The 18,142-nt window shown below is 41.9% G+C and overlaps 1 protein-coding gene and 2 long non-coding RNA genes across 3 annotated transcripts; 1 reads left to right on the plus strand and 2 right to left on the minus strand.

The window, feature by feature from the left end:
- Positions 1-8,343: 8,343 nt before the first annotated feature.
- LOC127328691 (receptor-like protein kinase ANXUR2) lies at positions 8,344-9,537 on the plus strand. The gene has a single exon (XM_051355296.1). The coding sequence runs from the start codon at positions 8,501-8,503 to the stop codon at positions 9,497-9,499; it is 999 nt and encodes a 332-aa protein (XP_051211256.1). The 5' UTR covers positions 8,344-8,500; the 3' UTR covers positions 9,500-9,537.
- A 545-nt stretch (positions 9,538-10,082) lies between these two features.
- Positions 10,083-15,127, minus strand: LOC139832919 (uncharacterized). The gene is made up of 3 exons (XR_011747773.1): positions 14,323-15,127; positions 13,207-13,289; positions 10,083-10,589 (listed from the first exon to the last, which is right to left on the minus strand). It is a non-coding gene; the product is annotated as an uncharacterized lncRNA (long non-coding RNA).
- Positions 15,128-15,133: 6 nt separating this feature from the next.
- On the minus strand, positions 15,134-17,792 carry LOC127343955 (uncharacterized). The gene is made up of 3 exons (XR_007877641.2): positions 17,202-17,792; positions 16,792-16,936; positions 15,134-16,699 (listed from the first exon to the last, which is right to left on the minus strand). It is a non-coding gene; the product is annotated as an uncharacterized lncRNA (long non-coding RNA).
- Positions 17,793-18,142: the final 350 nt, after the last annotated feature.

Below are 18,142 nucleotides of genomic sequence, written 5' to 3' on the forward strand. Positions count from 1 at the left end.
TCAACTACTCTTTTGTTGAATATCATGTGAGTTGCTATGCATGTCCGTCTTGTCTGAAGTAAGGGCGATTACCACTCATTTAATGGTTAGAGCATGCATATTGTTAGAGAAGAACATTGGGCCGCTAACTAAAGCCATGATCCATGGTGGAAGTTTCAGTTTTGGACATATATCCTCAATCTCATATGAGAACATTAATTGTTGTTACATACATAAAAGAGGAGTCCATTATCTGTTGTCTATGTTGTCCCGGTATGGATGTCTAAGTTGAGAATAATCAAAAGCGAGAAATCCAATGCGAACTTTCTCCTTAGACCTTTGTACAGGCGGCATAGAGGTACCCCTTTGTGACACTTGGTTAAAACATGTGTATTGCAATGATAATCCCGGTAATCCAAGCTAATTAGGACAAGGTGCGGGCACTATTAGTATACTATGCATGAGGCTTGCAACTTGTAAGATATAATTTACATAACTCATATGCTTTATTACTACCGTTGACAAAATTGTTTCTTGTTTTCAAAACCAAAGCTCTAGCACAAATATAGCAATCAATGCTTCCCTCTGCGAAGGGCCATTCTTTTACTTTTATGTTGAGTCAGTTCACCTATTTCTCTCCACCTCAAGAAGCAAACACTTGTGTGAACTGTGCATTGATTCCTACATACTTGCATATTGCACTTGTTATATTACTCTATGTTGACAATATCAATGAGATATACATGTTACAAGTTGAAAGCAACCGCTGAAACTTTATCTTCCTTTGTGTTGCTTCAATACCTTTACTTTGAATTATTGCTTTATGAGTTAACTCTTATGCAAGACTTATTGATGCTTGTCTTTAAGTACTATTCATGAAAAGTCTTTGCTTTATGATTAAATTGTTTACTCATGTCATTTACCATTGTTTCAAATCGCTGCATTCATTACATGTGCTTACAATAGTATTGATCAAGATTATGTTGGTAGCATTGTCACTAAGAAATTATCTTTGTTATCGTTTACCTACTCGGGACGAGTAGGAACTAAGCTTGGGGATGCTTGATACGTCTCAAACGTATCTATAATTTCTTATGTTCCATGCTACTTTTATGATGATACTCACATGTTTTATACACATTATATGTCATTATTATGCATTTTCCGGCACTAACCTATTAACGAGATGCCGAAGAGCCAGTTGCTGTTTTCTGCTGTTTTTGGTTTCAGAAATCCTAGTAAGGAAATATTCTCGGAATTGGACGAAATCAACGCCCAGGGGCATATTTTCACACGAAGCTTCCAGAAGACCGACGGGGAAAGGAAGTGGGGCCACGAGGTGGCCACACCACAGGGCGGCGCGGCCCAAGCCCTGGCCGCGCCGACCTAGTGTGTGGGCCCCTCGTGTGGCCCCCCGCGTTGTCCTTCCGCCTACTTAAAGCCTCCGTCGCAAAACCCCCAGTACCGAGAGCCACGATACGGAAAACCTTACTGAGACGCCGCCGCCGCCAATCCCATCTCGGGGGATTCAGGAGATCGCCTCCGGCACCCTGCCGGAGAGGGGATTCATCTCCCGGATGACTCTACACCGCCATGGTCGCCTCCGGATTGATGAGTGAGTAGTTCACCCCTGGACTATGGGTCCATAGCAGTAGCTAGATGGTTGTCTTCTCCTCATGTGCTTCATTGTCGGATCTTGTGAGCTGCCTAACATGATCAAGATCATCTATCTGTAATGCTATATGTTGTGTTTGTTGGGATCCGATGGATAGAGAATACTATGTTATGTTGATTATCAATCTATTACCTATGTGTTGTTTATGATCTTGCATCCTCTCCGTTGTTAGTAGAGGCTCTGGCCAAGTTTTTGCTAGTAACTCCAAGAGGGAGTATTTATGCTCGATAGTGGGTTCATGCCTCCATTAAATCTGGGACAGTGACAGAAAGTTCTAAGGTTGTGGATGTGCTGTTGCCACTAGGGATAAAACATTGATGCTATGTTCGAGGATATAGTTATTGATTACATTACGCACCATACTTAATGCAATTGTCTGTTGCTTGCAACTTAATACCGGAAGGGGTTCGGATGATAACCTGAAAGTGGACTTTTTAGGCATAGATGCATGCTGGATAGCGGTCTATGTACTTTGTCGTAATGCCCAATTGAATCTCACAATACTCATCATGTCATGTATGTGCATTGTCATGCCCTCTCTATTTGTTAATTGCCCAACTGTAATTCGTTCACCCAACATGCTATTTATCTTATGGGAGAGACACCTCTAGTGAACTGTGGACCCCGGTCCATTCTTTTACATCGAATACAATCTACTGCAATACTTGTTTTACTGTTCTCTGCAAACAATCATCATCCACACTATACATCTAATCCTTTGTAACAGCAAGCCGGTGAGATTGACAACCTCACTGTTTCGTTGGGGCAAAGTACTTTGGTTGTGTTGTGCAGGTTCCACGTTGGCGCCGGAATCCCTGGTGTTGCGCCGCACTACATCTCGCCGCCATCAACCTTCAACGTGCTTCTTGGCTCCTACTGGTTCGATAAACCTTGGTTTCTAACTGAGGGAAAACTTGCTGCTGTACACATCATACCTTCCTCTTGGGGTTCCCAACGGACGAGTGCTTTACCGTCACAAGGAAGCTACTACGCCTACGTCAACTGTACGCTAGCACTTTTCAAGTTTTAAAATCATATAGAGAGCATAAAAGTAAAATTTTGAGAGGTGTTTGTTGTTGTCAACGAATGGTAATGGGTACTCTAACTACCTCGCCAACTAGACTTTCAAGAGCGGCTCCCATGAAGGACGTTATCTCTACCAGCAAGGTAGATCATCCCTCTTCTCTTTTGTTTACACATGTACTTTAGTTTTTATTATTGATGACACTCCTCCCAACCTTTTGCTTACACAAGCCATGGCTAACCGAATCCTCGGGTGCCTTCCAACATTCACATACCATGAAGGAGTGTCTATTTGCAAAATTAAGTTGCTTACTGATGAATCAGAGCAAAACATGTGAAGAGAATTATTAATGCAAGTTGTAATTAATTGGGGCTGGGAACCCCATTGCCAGCTCTTTTTGCAAAATTATTGGATAAGCGGATGAAGCCACTAGTCCATTGTGAAAGTCTGTCAAAAGTAAATGACAAGATCGAAAGATAAAACACCACATACTTCCTCATGAGCTATAAAACATTGACACAAATTAAGAAGCATTTTGAATTGTTTAAAGGTAGCACACGAAGTATTTACTTGGAATGGCAGAAAATACCATGTAGTAGGTAGGTATGGTGGACACAAATGGCATAGTGGTTGGCTCAAGGATTTTGGATGCATGAGAAGTATTCCCTCTCGATACAAGGTTTAGGCTAGCAAGGTTGTTTGAAACAAACACAAGGATGAACCGGTGCAGAAAAACTCACATAAAAGACATATTGTAAACATTATAAGACTCTACACCGTCTTCCTTGTTGTTCAAACTCAATACTGGAAATTATCTAGACCTTAGAGAGACCAATTATGCAAACCAAATTTTAGCAAGCTCTATGTATTTCTTCATTAATGGGTGCAAAGTATATGATGCAAGAGCTTAAACATGAGCACAACAATTGCCAAGTATCACATTATCCAAGACATTTTAGCAATTACTACATGTATCATTTTCCAATTCCAACCATATAACAATTAACGAAGCAGTTTCAACCTTCGCCATGAAAATTAAAAGCTAAGAACACATGTGTTCATATGAACCAGCGGAGCGTGTCTCTCTCCCACACAAGCATTTATTCAAACAAAAACAAAAACAAAATCACACAGACGCTCCAAGTAAAGTACATAAGATGTGACCGAATAAAAATATAGTTTCAAGAGAAGGAACCTGATAATTTTGTCGATGAAGAAGGGGATGCCTTGGGAATCCCCAAGCTTAGATGCTTGAGTCTTCTTGAAATATGCAGGGATGAACCACCGGGGCATCCCCAAGCTTAGACTTTTCACTCTTCTTGATCGTAGTATATCATCCTCCTCTCTTGACCCTTGAAAACTTCCTTCACACCAAACTCGAAACAAACTCATTAGAGGGTTAGTGCATAATCAAAAACTCACATGTTCAGAGGTGACACAATCATTCTTAACACTTCTGGACATTGCCCAAAGCTACTGGAAGTCAATGGAACAAAGAAATCCATCCCACATAGCAAAAGAGGCAATGCGAAATAAAAGGCAGAATCTGTCAAAACAGAACAGTCCGTAAAGACGAATTTTATTGAGGCACCAGACTTGCTCAAATGAAAATACTCAAATTGAATGAAAGTTGCGTACATATCTGAGGATCACTCACGTAAATTGCCATAATTTTCTGAGTTATCTACAGAGAATTTTGCCCAGATTCGTGATAGCAAAGAAATCTGTTTCTGCGCAGTAATCCAAATCTAGTATGAACCTTACTATCAACGACTTTACTTGGCACAACAAAACACAAAACTAAGATAAGGAGAGGTTGCTACAGTAGTAAACAACTTCCAAGACACAAATATAAAACAAAGTACTGTAGCAAAATAACACATGGGTTATCTCCCAAGGAGTTCTTTCTTTATAGCCATTAAGATGGGCTCAGCAGTTTTAATGATGCACTCGCAAGAAATAGTAGTTGAAGCAAAAGAGAGCATCCAGAGGCAAATTCAAAGCACATTTAAGTCTAACATGCTTCCTATGCATAGGAATCTTGTAAATAAACAAGTTCATGAAGAGCAAAGTAACAAGCATAGGAAGATAAAACAAGTGCAGCTTCAAGATTTTCAGCACATAGAGAGGTGTTTTAGTAACATGAAAATTTCTACAACCATATTTTCCTCTCTCATAATAATATCCAGTAGGATCATGAGCAAACTCAACAATATAACTATCACATAAAGCATTCTTATCATGAGTCTCATGCATAAAATTATTACTCTCCACATAGGCATAGTCAATTTTATTAGTAATAGTGGGAGCAAATTCAACAAAGTAGCTATCATTATTATTTTCATCATCAAATATAGGAGGCATATTGTAATCATAATCAAATTTATCCTCCATAACAGGCGGTACTAAAAGACTACTATCATTATAATCATCATAAATAGGAGGCAAAGTATCATCAAAGTAAATTTTCTCCTCAATGCTTGGGGGACTAAAAAGATCATGCTCATCAAAACCAGCTTTCCCAAGCTTAGAATTTTCCATATCATTAGCAACAATGGTATTCAATGTGTTCATGCTAATATGTTCCATGGGTTTTTTAATTTTCGGATCAAACCATCCATGTCTTAAATCAGGAAATAGAATAAGAAGCTCATTGTTGTCCATTATGCCTAACTAGTGTAAACAAGAAACAAAAAGATGCAATTGCAGGATCTAAAGGAAATAGCTTCGAGCACAAACACAATGGCGCCAGAAAGCATCGTTACACTGAACCGGAGTATGAGTGCCTTTTACCTTTCCTCCCCGGCAACGACGCCAGAAAAGTGCTTGATGTCTACGGGAGCTTCTATTCGTGTAGACAGTGTTGGGCCTCCAAGAGCAGAGGTTTGTAGAACAGCAGCAAGTTTCCCTTAAGTGGATCACCCAAGGTTTATCGAACTCAGGGAGGAAGAGGTCAAAGATATCCCTCTCATGCAACCCTGCAACCACAAAGCAAGAAGTCTCTTGTGTCCCCAACACACCTAATAGGTGCACTAGTTCGGCGAAGAGATAGTGAAATACAGGTGGTATGAATAAGTATGAGCAGTAGTAACGGCACCAGAAAAGTGCTTGCTGGCGTGTAGTTGATGGTGGTAATATTGCGGACAGTACAGATGCAGTAGAATAGTAAACAAGCAGCGATATCAGTATTGGAAACAAGGCCTAGGGATCATACTTTCACTAGTGGACACTCTCAACATTGATCACATAACAGAATAAAATAGATGCTAGACTCTACACCCTCTTGTTGGATGATGAACACCACTAACTGTGTAGGATTACAAGAACCCTCAATGCCGGAGTTAACAAGCTCCACAATATTCAATGTTCATGTTTAAATAACCTTAGAGTGCATGACAGATCAACATAACCAAACCAAGTACTAACATAGCATGCACACTGTCACCATCACACTACGAAAGGAGGCATAGATCACATCAATACCATCATAGCAATAGTTAACTTCATAATCTACAAGAGATCACAATCATAGCCTACGCCAAGTACTAACACGATGCACACACTGTCACCATTACACCGTGCAGGAGAAATAAACTACTTTAATAACATCACTAGAGTAGCACATAGAATAGTAGTGATACAAAACTCATATGAATCTCAATCATGTAGGGCAGCTCATGAGATCATTGTATTGAAGTACATAGGAGAGAGATTAACCACATAGCTACCGGTACAGCCCCGAGCCTCGATGGAGAACTACTCCCTCCTCATGGGAGACAGCAGCGTTGATGAAGATGGCGGTGGAGATGGCAGCGGTGTCGATGGAGGAGCCTTCCGGGGGCACTTCCCCGTCCCGGCGGCGTGCCGGAACAGAGACTCCTGTCCCCCAGATCTTGGCTTCGCGATGGCGGCGGCTCTGGAAGGTTTCTCGTACCGTGGCTTTTCCGTATCGAGGTTTTAGGTCGAGGACCTTTATATAGGCGAAGAGGCGGCGTCAGAGGGTCGAAGAGGCAGCGAGGAGATAGGGGGGCGCGGGCCACCCCCAGGCCGCGCCGGCCACCCTCCTAGGCCCCCTGTGGCCCAACTCTGGTCCTTCCCGGGTGTTCTGGAAGCTTTGTGGAAAAATAGGATGCTGGGCGTTGATTTCGTCCGATTCCGAGAATATTTCCTTACTAGGATTTCTGAAACCAAAAACAACAGAAAACAGGAACTGGCACTGCGGCATCTCGTTAATAGGTTAGTTCCGGAAAACGCATAATAATGACATATAATGTGTACAAAACATGTAGATATCATCAATAATGTGGCATGGAACATAAGAAATTATCGATACGTCGGAGACGTATCAAGCTCCAAGGAGATTTCAAGACCCTCCCCCCAAGCCAGAAGAAGTACTCGAGAACCACACCACTCCCACAAGCTTCTCGAAGTCCCCATCGAGATGGTGCTGAAGCCGAGGAGACTTTATTGAAGAAGATGTCGCCGCCACCACTGGAGCACCATCCCACCAAACCTTAACCCTAAAATCGAAAAAATAGAGCCCTCCCGCCGACAGGGACCGAGATCCACCCCGCATTCATGTCCCAAAGGCCACATAGTTGGGGTAGGTTGGTGGCGCCGATGTGAAGCGTCCAGGAACCTTGATCACCTATCTGGAGATGTACCAATTCAGGACAATTTCGGTTGATCATTTTATCCCTGAAATATCCACTTACAGTCTCGGAAGTCGTCACTGGCCCATGTGCGGTCACCGTGGATGGTCCAAGTGTCCAACTACGTGATGGGTGATATGATGGTCCAATTATTATATTTGGTAATTTCATTTAAAAACAACTAGCGTGCTTTACTTGTGCAAAAAAGTGCTCACAATGACAAAATATTATCAACAGTAGTTGTTGTACTCCCTCCAATCAACATTAACTGTGGATGTATTTAGATACATTTTAGTTTTAAATATATCCATATTAGCGACACGTATTGCATGCCACATTGCCACGTGGCCATTTTTTAGATGAAAGGTACATGGCCATGCTTTATATGAAGCAAAGATTGTCTCACAAATCAGAAGTCGCAACCTGCTGGGATCAGCACCTTAGAAGAGAGCAACAACCGATATGCTAAACGAGAGTTCTTCCACAAGGTCAAAACACTCAAAGAACAACAAATACATCCTCTAGATCAGAGCTCACTGCCAGGATCCACAACACACCTCGCAGCTCAACTCTCAAGTATAGTCGAAACCAAAGCAAAACAAAACAAAACAAAACAAAAACTAGAAGAGATACACTTAAGACTCGTCGCCTCCTAGTGTATGGTTCAGAGAGGCCAAATCGCAGCAGCCGCTCGCACAAAGTTGGCCACCCTCCGATAGCGTGTCAAAGAAAATAAATCCAAAACTGAGGCAAATTCTAATTTTTGAATTTGCGTATTTTCTGAAGTTAGGGATCAGAAACTCCCTAGTTTTTCAGTTCCCATATTTTCTGAAGTTGGGCAGCAGAAAGCCAATGATACATGGATTTGGCATTCTGGTAGAAGCTTCTCCCGCACCAAAAATCACACGGATTGAAACATGGAAAAACGGGTGAAACATCGCACGCTATTCTGCATCGCACGCACGCATGTCCATGGCAGAAACCATCGTCAGCGATACGCCCATGCAGGGGACTGGGGACTATGCTCCCGCCAAACGCTCCCCCACTCGATCTCCACCACGCGCGCGCACTTCCCTTCCACTCGATCCATCTTCTCGCCCGATCGAAGAGCAACCATGCCGTAATTCATCGCCGATCTCCTCTGCACTGCCGCGCCGACGCACGTCCAAGATGCATGTGTTGGCAACGGCAATGGGCGCCGCCGCCGCGGCCGTCCGTTGGGTCTGCCGGAAGAAGAAGAAGAGGGATCACAAGAAGAATAATAGCATGAAGAAGAGGGATCTCAACCAAACAAAAAAGAAGAGGGATCTCAGAAACGGCGAGTGGCTGCCTGTACATCACTCTACCGCCGCCGACGGCGGCATGTCGTTCTCGTTGGAAGAGATCATGTCGGCGACTCGAAACTTCGGCGAGACGCGGGTAATCGGCTTCGGCTGGCAGGGGAAGGTGTTCCGCGGCGTCATCGTTGACGCCGACGGCAATAACAGCACCGAGGTCGCCATCAAGCGTGCCACCCCGTCGTCGCCGCGGCAGAATGCCTGCGAGTTCGGGCCGGAGGTCGAGGCGCTGCGCAAGCTGCGGCACCGGCACCTCGTCCCCCTCGTCGGCTCCTGTTCGTGCAGTAAGGGGGGCGAGACGATCCTCGTATACCGGTACATGCCGCGCGGCACGCTGCGGGAGCACCTGATGACGAAGCCGGTGATGCCGTGGTGGCGCCGTCTAGACGCGTGCATGGGCGCCGCGAGGGGCCTGCACTGCCTCCACGCCACCGGCATCGTGCATGGGGGCGTCAAGACCAGCAACGTCCTGTTCGACGAGAGCTGGGTCGCCAAGCTCTCGGACTACGGCCTCTCCAGGAGCGCCACCATGGAGTCCGACGTCCACTCCTTCGGCGTCGTGCTCTTCGAGGTGCTCACCATGGCGCGGCCAGGGGATATGGTCGGTGGCCTCGTCGACTACGCGGTGGCGTGCCACCGTAATGGCACCCTGAAGGACGCCATCGACCCGGAGATCAAGGACCAGGTCGCGCCGGAATGCCTCGAGAAGTTCGCCGAGACGGCGGTGGAGTGCCTCGCCGGCAATTGCATAGAGCGGCCGGTCATCGGCGACGTGCTGTGGAACCTGGAATTGGCTGTGCAGCTGCAGTTGCTTAATTCCAGGAGGACGTAACACGTAACACGAGCCGTCAATACAGCAATCTCAAATGTCTGTTGGGTCGTGGTTTTTGCTACTACTATTTTGAACTTTACTAGTTAGAGGAGTGCCCGTGCGCTGCCACGGGCTCGATCCGTCAACAATTTTCAACATCAACAATCCATAAAAAGAAAAGATGCAGATTGAGTCACATGACTTCGGAGAGAGTGCATCATCAATATCTCACTTTAGACACCATGGCCGGCTTTCCGCTCTTGCGTGAGAGTTTTTACATAGCTTCAATTTCCAAAAGTAACATAGCAAGGTTTAAAGCCCCAAATGAGGCTATAATTTCCTCTCCTTTTTTTAGAAAGTGTGCCAGTTAGACCTTGCTAGTTTGTTTTTAGAAAGGCTACCATTTCAATAAGTAGCATGAGAGCAAGTTCCTAAATGCCCAGAGAAAATCACAATAACTAGATTTTAATGTGCGCCTTGGCGCACGATCCCGTGAGACTAATTGTAGGAGGGAAAATGATAATGAATTTTCTTAGATTTTAAAAATTGTAGTGAACCACACTAAATTACAAATAGAAAACATTCATTATTTACCACGAGGGAAACATAAGAAAAATATATTATACCAACTAATGGTTGTTCATTCTGCCGAGAGCAACAAAAACAAGTGAACACCAAAAGCCGCAGCATGGTCTTTAAAAGTCAAGGCACAGAGGACATATAGCAAAGATAACATATCATCTGATAGCACGCCGACTAAGAGGATCTACATAGCCAATAGAACCAATACGAGACACAATCATCCAAACTAAAAAACCGCCAGAACAACAACACACCGCGCAAGGTTCCTATAGGGTTGCATTCCCTCGTAGTTTTAGTCGTGAACATGAATCCATACAAACCCTGCAATAAGTGCGCAGCTTGCATGGCTGATTCCTCGCACGGAGATTGCGTACTGAACGACATAGTTGACCAAAAAAAGAACCGGGTGAGCCCGGCTCCCTCCTGGACAACAACGATCTCAAGCTCCATGCCTCCATGGATGGAACCATCACTTGCCCACATCACGTAGGTTCTTGGGTCTAAATGCATTCATCTTCTAGCTATAACCCTGAAAGGAGAACATAAAAAACAATAGTGATTTAATAATTTGGAAGAAAGAGCTAGGAAAAGAAATGAGTGTTATAAAAAATAATCTATACTATGCAAAGGCAAAGGCAAACAAAAATGCTGACATATAGCAAAGGCCATCGCACAACTTGTTCTGACAGAAAACTAAGTAATTCGCGGAAGGGAACCTAGACCGGCAATATGTGTGTCGGATGGACCAGAGCACAGCTCATACTACAAAATGCTACTCGGTAAGTTATTTGTCTGTGAAGAGTGATATGAACTGTGTCAAGAGAGGCGAGATAAGAAAAAATACAAGTATGTGAGAACCTCCAAACCAATAGATATATGATGTGGCAACACAAACTCTTGAGCATACATAACCATCATCTTTTCTGAATATAAAAGTTTCACTTTCTGCAAGCATAACCTAGATGACGAGAGGAGATAATGGTGAAAATGGTTAAAGGTTAGGCATAGAAGAAGTTTTCAATTGCAGTATTTTCCTTTCTGTAACACACATATAAATGACACCTCCTCTTCCACCTTTTTATCCATTTTAAATTAAATTCAAGCTATTAAGTTTGTAGACATATGTAATATGAAAATTTTATAACAATGATAGAAAGCCATATACTGCAAAGTTCGGTTCTTGCTATGCCCTGACCATTCTACTTCTGTTAGTCTATCACCTTATTAACCCTTAATTATTTTGAGCAAAACAAATTGGCATAGGACCGCATATTACTCTCATATGATGGTTCAGAGTCGAAAAACTCTGGAAACAACATGACCAACCAATGCAAAGAAGTAGCAAGCACTCCGATGAAGCTTCAACCCCACTGCCTCACTACTGACAGAGAAGGTTCTGGAGATAACTGCAGGGGGTTCCCCTACTGCATTTCTTTCAAAAGAACAGATATATAACTGATCAAACGAAGGACCAAATAAGGACCAGTGAGTGCATAACAATCAGGTGACAACATATAGTATTGAAGATAGACACAACCAATGTAACTTGATAAGATGCCTAACCAACAGATAAAAATGGTCAAGAACACACTATTTTACACGAGGCATATTAGAAACATCACGATGTTTTACCAGAGTGGATAACTATTAGGTAAAGGACAATCTATCCACATAGTAAGCTACGTAGTATTCAACAATTTTTGTGTGCATAGAACAGTTGTTAGACCGAACAATCAGCAAGAACCAAAAATCTTGTCTATTCTCAATAACCAATTTAAATTTGTCACACACGAGAACAAATGGAAGCAAGCAAAAACTGAAGCTTTACCGAGGCTGATAAATCAAAAGGAAAAGAAGGAAAACTAAGTTAGCTAACTAAAGCGGGAGTATGCAAGTGTGGAGACAACTGGAACCCAACTGTTAGTGTTATGTAAGGATAAGAACATAATCCACAGGCATCCTTATAGGTGACGATGTTAAACACAAAATCATTAAACTCTTATAGGTACTTTGCAGTTCTGCAGGTCATACATATGGCTTCACGGAGAACAAGTGGTTTTTACATGCAAATAAATAGCAAAAAATTAGTTATTCCCTCAACTTTGGCTTGTAAAAACCTTCTTTTCTATGAATGCATTGAAACACAATGCTTTTTTATGTTTTCACGAAAAAATTATACCGATGATATTAACACACAAATTTTACCCAGGAAAATAGATATGGGTAACTAAGACCATGTGTGACACATCGCAGGCATGATGCAGCAAACAAAGGGACATCTCTTATAATTTATTACTTTCACCAATATCCAGTGGAAAAGAAAGAGTAGCTAAAAATCAGAAGTGAACCATCAGCCTAAAACAACTTGTTTCATCACTATTGTAAGCAAGCATTTTCGGTCAGTAAGCCAGTAAACAGAGTCATGGGAAATAAAAAATTTATAGAACATAACCTTTCCATGGAAACATAAGTTTCACTTCAGAAACTGAACAATTGGTAGATGCACTGAACAACTGGTAGATGCAAATAAACAACACACAAAAGAAATAGAAATACCTTGATACTCTTTTTCCATGGTCATTCAGCTCGTCCCAAAAAATAAATGCAGAACAAACTCGCAAGATAAAAGCATACACGTGGGATAACCAAGTAAAATTTAAGAACGGAAATATTAAAATGGTAGCATGAACTGATCTAAACTAAGTATGAATGGATGAGGATTTTACTCCCAATTTACACAATTTCAAACCTGAAATCATGTATATGTACTGCTGAAATACTGATATGATAGCACGAAGACACGTTATTGTAAAGGGGAACTTCTCTAGATAGTTTAAAAAGCAATAATGCCAACTCAGAGGAATAGGGATAAGAAAACGATTGAACTGATACTATTATTATTGACTAAAAAACTGGAAAGGTGCCATGTTGTTGTCCAGTTCTGACGGAATCAAAAGAACGATTATTTTCCATATTTGGGAACACAATCCATCAGAAGAATAGGTATATCTACTAAAGTAATTAAAGTTTGTTCTGTCAAAGAAATAGCTCAAAACTGTACACTGAGGTTATGTTGGTGCACAACAGTACTTCTAGCATGACACGGTACGTATAGACATTTGGGTCAACAAATAGGTTGATAGTACCTCGTAGGTTATTTGTGCTTCTCTATTTCTTGGGTACATGCATGAAGGGAACATGATTCTCCGGCTGCCTTCCTTTTGAGTATCTGCAAAAGACAATTGATCAGAATTAAGGCATATATAGTGTTATTATGATTGAAGTACAAATTAAAAGGAGAACCAAGTATAAGAACTGGGTATAAGGGGCATATGTCTTGTCAAACACCACCCATTTGTCCAAAGGGTGACTTTTCAGGCTTATTGTTTTGTAATCAGTGGGTGAGTAACGTGGTTGGTTGATTAGCACTTGGAGCAAAACTGGGAAGCAAGCTGAATGCAATGGGCGAGGGAACCAAAATTAAATGAATCTGAATAACACAAATAAGTATAAACTTAACCGACAAATAGCAACTACTTACAACTCTTTTACTCACACCAATAGGAGGCAAATGCTGATTCTAACAACGTTAGTCAGATCAAAATATGCTATTTCCTCTGGTTCATATTAATTGACTGTAGTATGAATGTATCTAGACATATTTTTAGTTCTAGATGCATCCATATTGAAGTCAATTAATATGAATCGGAGGGAGTAACAGAAGAGCTTAAGTTGATCAAAGCTAATGTAATAGCGTTGCAAACACCATGGGAAAATCATCTAAAATAGAAGATGCTAGGCTGCATGAAAGTAGTAGTGTAAAGTTCAAAAACAATCAAACATGAATGTAAAAAGAATTTTAAGTAAAGGGCGGAAAACAAAAAATGAACACCTCAAAAATATTCTGTTTTTAGATGTATAGATATAGAGTATAATTTATGCACTTGCAGATTGCATTTAGAAGTTAAAAATGCTCTATGGGTCACTGTTGTGAAGAGATACACACACAAACAGAGTATAGCACACATTAGTCGTGTCCAATTTGGAGCTTATGCTTTATCATACAACACGATAAAGTGAAAACATTTAGTGAAGGAACTAAAAATAAAGGAGAGCAGCTCTTAGTGATGCAGGTTTGTAAGATCGCATTGGTAAGAACCTATTTTACTTGAAGCTTATGTTTTACTGATTCACTAATGCTCCTACCCAAAGCTACACCATCCTTCATATCATAAGAAAAGGTGTGGTTCAACATATATCACCTTAAGACAAAAATATGTATGGGAAGTCCAAGGCAGTAACACCACCAATAGCTCCTCACAGCAGTGTCTGTAAATAATGCACGTTGATGGTAGCTCAATCACACTGGCATCTAAAGATCACTGCTGGTAGATGAGTTTTTCTTGCAGGTTAGTTGGTTAATTTCCTCGATTTGCTCTCAGCATGTACGTTCTTATCAGGGCTTACAAATAAAAATGAGGAACTGCCAACACAAGATGAATCTTGGCTGATGAGATGAAGGCAACAATGAGAAACCTTTGTTAAAAGCGAGATTATTCTTGACCTGGGTTAATAAAAATTGTAACAGCTAACCTAGGTCCCGAGATGACAGCAAGCATAGACCCATGGTGGTTGAAGCAAGGGCTCGCCCAATGATGTATCTTCTCATATTTTCTGTATCGCCGCCAGCGCCGCTTCAATGTCTGAAACTGTCACACAGCAATACCTCCTAGAAAGGCAGGTATAAAGAAGATGAAAACTCGAAAATAGGAGCTGCCAAATATCGATTCATAGTTCGTACTTAGCAAACCTGGTCTACAGAATCCCAAAGTTTCAAACAGAATTAAAAGCTGTCAATAAAAGACAAACAATCTAGAAACATATATTGTTACCATAAATTTCATAAAAGGTTCAGTTTTAAACAAATAAATTAAGTCAGTATTTCATGGTGAATAAATTGTCTAAATGACTATATAGCAGTACACAACTATGTCAATATTGACAACTGGGACATCCACCTAATTCCATGTAGCATCCTTCGAACAAATGAGAATCGAGATAGTATCAAGTACCAAGTACCAAGTACCAAGAACCATATGTTTTACAAAAGCTAACAAAGCATATATAACTATTGTTCTGCCGAATTTAGAAGGAAACTTAGAATAAAATGATACCATCCAATCATGCTTACCCTGCATCAGATACACAGTTGGTTCTTGGTTCAAATTCATTTTCTTGAAATCATGCTCTATGGATTGGGAAGCCTATTCAAAAAAAAATGTGGTATTGGAGAATAAACCTGAATGTGAGGGCATGGGTATTAGCACACTACAACCATTCAGTTGTCATTGGGAGCATTTTAAGCCAGATTTTGAGTAGCATAAAAAAATATTTCCAGAAACAATATACTTCACTAAGAAGTTGCAAGGTAGCCTGGAAATAGTGGCGATGTGAGTTGCTAGGGATGATATGCTTAATACAATCAACTGAAATTCATACATACCAGCAGACTTTTCTAGTTTGAGTCAATCCTCCTAATTAAGTCTACTTCATTAATGCATGTAATCATTCGCCTAGAAAACAAAGCAGAAAACTATAACTCTGTAGATATTGTAGAAACCAAAATTTTAATTTAGTTGAAATGAACAGACCTCCCGTACTGAATCTTATACCTCATCCCAACACAAAATAAATGGTTGAAGCTGTTAAGAACTTCCAACACGAAAAAACGAATTCAGACACATCAGTCCTGTAGAGTGTCCAACCATCCAGATTCAAATCGGTAAGAAACTCTATACACACCGAACCCCCCCAAAAAGGAATCAGTTTCCTATGATTCTAATGAACAACTTTTACTCATCCTTTTGTTTACATAATATAATTTGAATTACAAAATGTGTTTCTTTTCAGCTCAAATTCAAAACCCACAAACATATTCACCAACTGCTACTTTACTACTGGTCATCCGTGATGGCTAGGGTATTTAAGAATGGTCCAGCCATATAAACATAATCAAAGTGGAATCCTACACATAAAAGAACACATCAGAAGTGACCCTTGAAACCTGGGTATCAGAATCAAACCAATGAACTTGCACCATAAACCATGTAGAATCGTATGCAGAGACAGTATATTTAGACAGCCAGAATCTAATCTCCTTGGCCCCGTGCCGGCATCATCGTTCTTTGAGCCTTCCATCAAAATCTTCGACTTTCCACCTCTAGGCTTACCATCTAGGACCCACGCAGCCTAACCAACAAAAAGTAGTTGCAAAGTCAGACTTCCTTCTTTGTGTGTGGTTATCACTCTACCTTGTGATACAATCATACAAAATATCTGATACATAAAGAGACATGATCTTTGAACATCTGAAATCTGCAACTTCGAAATCTGATGGGCTTGAGAAGAAACATATTCAAACGATTTTATTAGCATGTGAAATATGCTACTGTAAAAGCCTAAAAAAGGTTCAGATTAAGCAGATGTTTGTTTGCAGCTATCAGATTTAACGATGTGTGCCCTCATTGATGCATGCCATCTGGTGTTCTCATGATCTCACCACAAATCAGTTCGAAGAACCAAGAACATTGGGGTGCCTCCACATCGTCCACCCTCTCCACGTTAACATCCAACGCTTACCTGCGAGCACGAACAATGAATAGGCATGAGCGGCCACCGATAGTATAGTCTACAGTACGCAAAAATCAGTAGGTTAGGGATGAGGAACTCACCGGGTGGGGAGGCAATGTATTGGCGACATGAGCATGTTCATGAAGATCAGTGAGATCTCTCCTGCACCAAGGGCGTCAGCAAGTAAGAGGGCGAACACCGTGGTACACAAGTTGCGATGTAGCATTTGCATCCTGGTTCTCATACCTTTGATGTAAACAAAGCAACAAACAATAAATCTAAAATGTGTAGGTGTCCTATCATATAAAGAGCTGCAATCTAGATTTTTTTTAAAAAAAGACCAGCCTACAAATAATCTCTTTGCCCATACAATCAAAGAAGACCAACCTAATATAACAGACCCAACACCTAACAAAATCGATTAGATTAGTGGTAACACATACACATGGATAAGGTTGATAGAGGATTCTAGGTAGAGAGATACATGTAGATACATGAGGGAGATGGTTACCTATCAGCAGCAAAAATGTGACACCCAAAGCTCACTAGAGAATTCAGTGATTCAGTTTTCTCACAGAGAGGGAAACCTTGGATGCGTGATTGCCTTGTAGACGGCCGGCCAGAAGGAGGCGGCAGTGGAGGAGGGCACGCAGCTGCGATGACACTGGAGGCCGAACCCCTCCATCGGTCCAATCGTCTGCTCCCCATGTCGAGTTCTACCTCCTCTAGCCATGGCACCCTGCTGCCCTTGCGCTCTCCTCTCGGCAGCCTTGTGCTCCTCCCTAAGACTGGAGGCGAGGATCCTTGATGGCACCTTGGGGACGCGACGTCGCGAGCGGCGGCCGGTGCTTCTCCAGGCGACTTTCGCCGCGGCTCAGATCAGGAGAATAAGGATGTGTGATGGGATGGGAGGAGGAAAATTTGATCGGGGCGCGAGCGGCGGCGGTCGAGCAGGAGGGATCTGGGAGGAACGAATGGGGAGGGGATTAGGTTTGGTTCTCTCGCCTCACACGACCATCGCTGCGGGAGATATTTTGGAGCGGGCCTATTCTCATGTGACGCGTGGACCAACCGGTGGAGACAAGCCACCGCCCAGCCGGTGTGCGCCTGGTGGCGGACGTGGATGCTCTGCAAGGCCCCCTATGGGGGGCATCTATTATAGGTTAGATATCATGGTATAGCTTAGGATTCTTAACTAATGTATATATACGAGGCCTTTGAAGTTACTGTTACAGCCCAATTTACATAACTCCATGCATGCATGTAAAGAAATTCATGTTACTTAACGGAGAAGGATAGCATACTCATCATGCACATTCTTATTAGCCTTTGTTTGCTCAAGTACAAAAGGACCACTTATGCGGTAAGAAAAATATATGAATAAACATAAAAAAGTGCTTGCAGCCAAAAGTTATTGTTTTTCACGAGATAAAGTGTGAGACTCGTGTGTAT

This window comes from Lolium perenne, chromosome 6, assembly GCF_019359855.2.
Source record: "Lolium perenne isolate Kyuss_39 chromosome 6, Kyuss_2.0, whole genome shotgun sequence".
Taxonomy (NCBI): domain Eukaryota; kingdom Viridiplantae; phylum Streptophyta; class Magnoliopsida; order Poales; family Poaceae; genus Lolium; species Lolium perenne.